This window comes from Leiobunum rupestre, chromosome 5, assembly GCF_980474605.1.
Source record: "Leiobunum rupestre chromosome 5, qqLeiRupe1.1.hap1, whole genome shotgun sequence".
NCBI classification, from domain to species: domain Eukaryota; kingdom Metazoa; phylum Arthropoda; class Arachnida; order Opiliones; family Sclerosomatidae; genus Leiobunum; species Leiobunum rupestre.
In genome coordinates, this window is record NC_143388.1 from 1,286,856 (window position 1) to 1,290,002 (window position 3,147).

Here is a 3,147-nt window from a genome sequence, read left to right on the forward strand (position 1 = left end):
TCGTTTAATTTCAGAAGGTAGTTATTTTCGAATTTGAAACATATAGTACAGGAAAAATAGGTTTTGACCCGCAACAAATTAACGCAAAGCTGAAAGTTTCCTACTTTGTAGATTTTGGGGCGCTCTTTCACGTGGTGTGGTCTCCGGTGTTCTCCCATTGGTGTTATTTCCGCCATCTTAGAAAATGGCGGCCAAAATTCAGTAAAAATTCAATATCTCTCGTATGGCTTATCCGATTTACATGAAAAAATACTTAAAATGTTCAGGGTATTAAGTCATATTATGCACCGGAAGTGCGTAATTATGCTTGATATGTTAGGCCACTTGGAAAGAATTGTGAATTATTACTTTTTAGAAGTTACGTAAACTATCAACTTGCACTTATTATTTGTAGGCACAATCCCGGCAGTATGGAATTATTTACATATAATGCTAGGGTATAATTTTGTGCATTGGTCACACGTCACGTGCCGTCCGACCAGCCTTACTCGCGAATCGCAATTACGCTTCAACTGATCGTACTTTCTTATCAGAGCCTATTTTCGATTAGGACCACTGTTAATTGCTTTAATTATTTGGGTATTTGATTGAAAACTATCGTTTTAATAGTTTAGCATAATTTTATTTCCGGTTGTTTAATTACTTCGTGTGACCCTACGCAAGGGATAAATACTTGAATTTCGCAGCTGTTAAAAAAACCCTTTTGACCAATATGGACACGACGACCTATCTCCGAGCTGTTACGACCTACGGCTTTTTTCGATCTTCGTACGGGTGTTCGCCGAAACGACCTTGGAGGTGAGAGGGCATCGAAACACTGAAATTGGACCTCGTACCTTAAAGAAAACCAAAATAATTGAGTTTATATTTACCTAAGCATGGGGTCAGTCGCGATTGAGTTTTAGCAGAAGAAAGATGTTAAAACTCTAAAATATTTCGTGTTTCTTCATTTAAAATGGATAATAAATGTATAATCTGTGACGAGTTATTAAATAGTAGAAAAACTACATAAGTTACGAACCCTCGTAAGTGCAAGTTTAAGAAGGAAAGACGGGCTGCATGAAAAGCTCCAAAATCTGTCAGAGGTTCGGTTACATGACAACTGCAGAAGGGAATATACTCGTGACGATAATATTAAAAAAATAGAAGAGGCCAGTACTTCTACTGAAATTGAGGAAACACATTTAAGATCGAAGACGTCAACTTTTGACTTTAAACAATATTGCTTTTTATGTGGTGAAGATGTATCTAGATCAGTTCGAAAACCATTTGGTTGAAGCTTTTCAAATAAAAACAACTCTAGAAAATCGTACAGCAATTCGAAGTGATGAATGGTTAAGAGCAGTGAAATTACTATTGGATAGCACCATAGATTGGAAAGCTTATACTCGATACTATGCCCACAATAGATGAAAGTCTAAAGGAAAATATCAAGCGTAAACACATGGAGTAAATGTTAAATGTAATAACTACCGAGGAGATGCAGGAGTGTTATGAAGTACGAAAAATATCTTCAATTTTTTACTCTGAAAGAAAACAGAAGCAAGACAAGTTGAACAGCTGAATTATGGGTATTATATTTTGAGCTTGTTGAAGTCATGCGCTTGTTTGTTAGAGCCGAGTGGAGTGGACATTGGTCTTTACACATATACTGTGTTCAAAAAATGTTGCCTTAATTACACGCTTCGGGACATTGAGCTTACGCCAAATCAGCTCACCTTTACCTACAGCAAATTTCTGAGCTCGAAAACTCAATGTCGTTGGGAGAGTTTAACAATTTCACTAAAAATGGGTATTTTACCGTTAGACGCTCAAATAAATATTGGTCCGGAATCTGGTCTGACATGACTATCGAACAAGTTCTGACGCGATCTATGAAGGTGGTGGGTGGGCTAACAAGCGGACGTGGTTTAACTGAAAGTACAATTGCTAGATTGGTGTTAACAACTCCAGTATGTACCCTTATAAGTAAGGCCCTAGAAGACTGTTGTGACGTCACTGCAGCTACATCTAAACAACACGTCGAAGTTAGAGACTCTAGACAAGCACGTGACGTCAAAGACTCGTCAAAATTTTATGGATGGTTAAGAGACCACTCGCCATTTAAGATAGAGTCTTCCCTGGTTTCTCTTCCTTCAGGTTTAATCGCAGATACTACGATAAATAGTGATTCAGCTTTAGAAGTCGGTAGTGAATCCATAAAGCGCATGGTAGGAAGGACGTTTTTTGAAGTGAAGCTACGAAGAAATGACAAAGTAAAACCATTAGCAGCGATGAAAAATTCCGTTCAATTTGACGAAGACGAGGTTATTGTAAACCCACAGCAACTTTTTGGTAGAATTGCCAGTGCCTTACAACGCGGAGCAAATTTAGAGACATATCTTCAATTTGAGCGGTCATCAATCGCCCCGGCACTCTTTGACGAAATTTCGTTTAGGAAAACCAACAAAGCTACTCTAGCCAACATACTAGAATAGTTCATCAAACCAATCGAACTTGGATTTCAATCCTTTAGTCGTAGATGGTGGGTTTCTACTTCACCGAGTAGTGTGGCCTCGTCCATGCACTTACGGTGAAGTTCTTTCCCTGTATTTAGAATTTGTTAAAACACATTATGGTACTAATGCCACTATAGTTTTTGGTGGATACAACGAAACTCTAACAACAAAATGTGAGGAGCAACGTAGGAGATATTCTAAAATTATGGCTACTAACATGAACATAGAGGACAATATTCAAGTGTCGACATCTCAAGAAACATTCCTGAAAAATCCTCGAAACAAGCAGTCTTTTATTGAGAACTTGTTAATCAAGTTCCGGGAACACGGATTCACAGTAAAGCAAGCGAAAGAAGATGCCGACACCCTTATTGTTAACACTGCAGTTGAATTAGCGGTTGAAGAAATTTACGAAAATAAAGCGCTGGTCGGAGAAGACACTGATTTACTGGTTTTGCTAATTGCGCTTTCGCGTCCCACGTTTAAAAGTAATATTTATTTCGTAAAGCCAAAACACGAAAATAAATCCGATAAAATTATTAAAATAAAAGACGTTCAAGAGACATTAGGTGATATGACTCAGATTTTACCGTTCCTTCACACTATGACTGGCTGCGACACAACATCAGCACTTTATCGACAAGAAAAG

The 3,147-nt window shown here is 37.9% G+C and overlaps 1 protein-coding gene across 1 annotated transcript; it reads left to right on the forward strand.

Moving 5' to 3' along the window:
• The first annotated feature begins 1,844 nt into the window (after window positions 1-1,844).
• Window positions 1,845-2,477, forward strand: LOC149943323 (uncharacterized). The gene has a single exon (XM_090175659.1). The coding sequence runs from the start codon at window positions 1,845-1,847 to the stop codon at window positions 2,475-2,477; it is 633 nt and encodes a 210-aa protein (XP_090031785.1).
• The last annotated feature ends 670 nt before the right edge of the window (window positions 2,478-3,147 follow it).

Bases quoted from the DNA above. Each gene is read 5' to 3' on its own strand.
- LOC149943323 (XM_090175659.1), top strand. From the start codon at position 1,845: ATGACTATCGAACAAGTTCTGACGCGATCTATGAAGGTGGTGGGTGGG.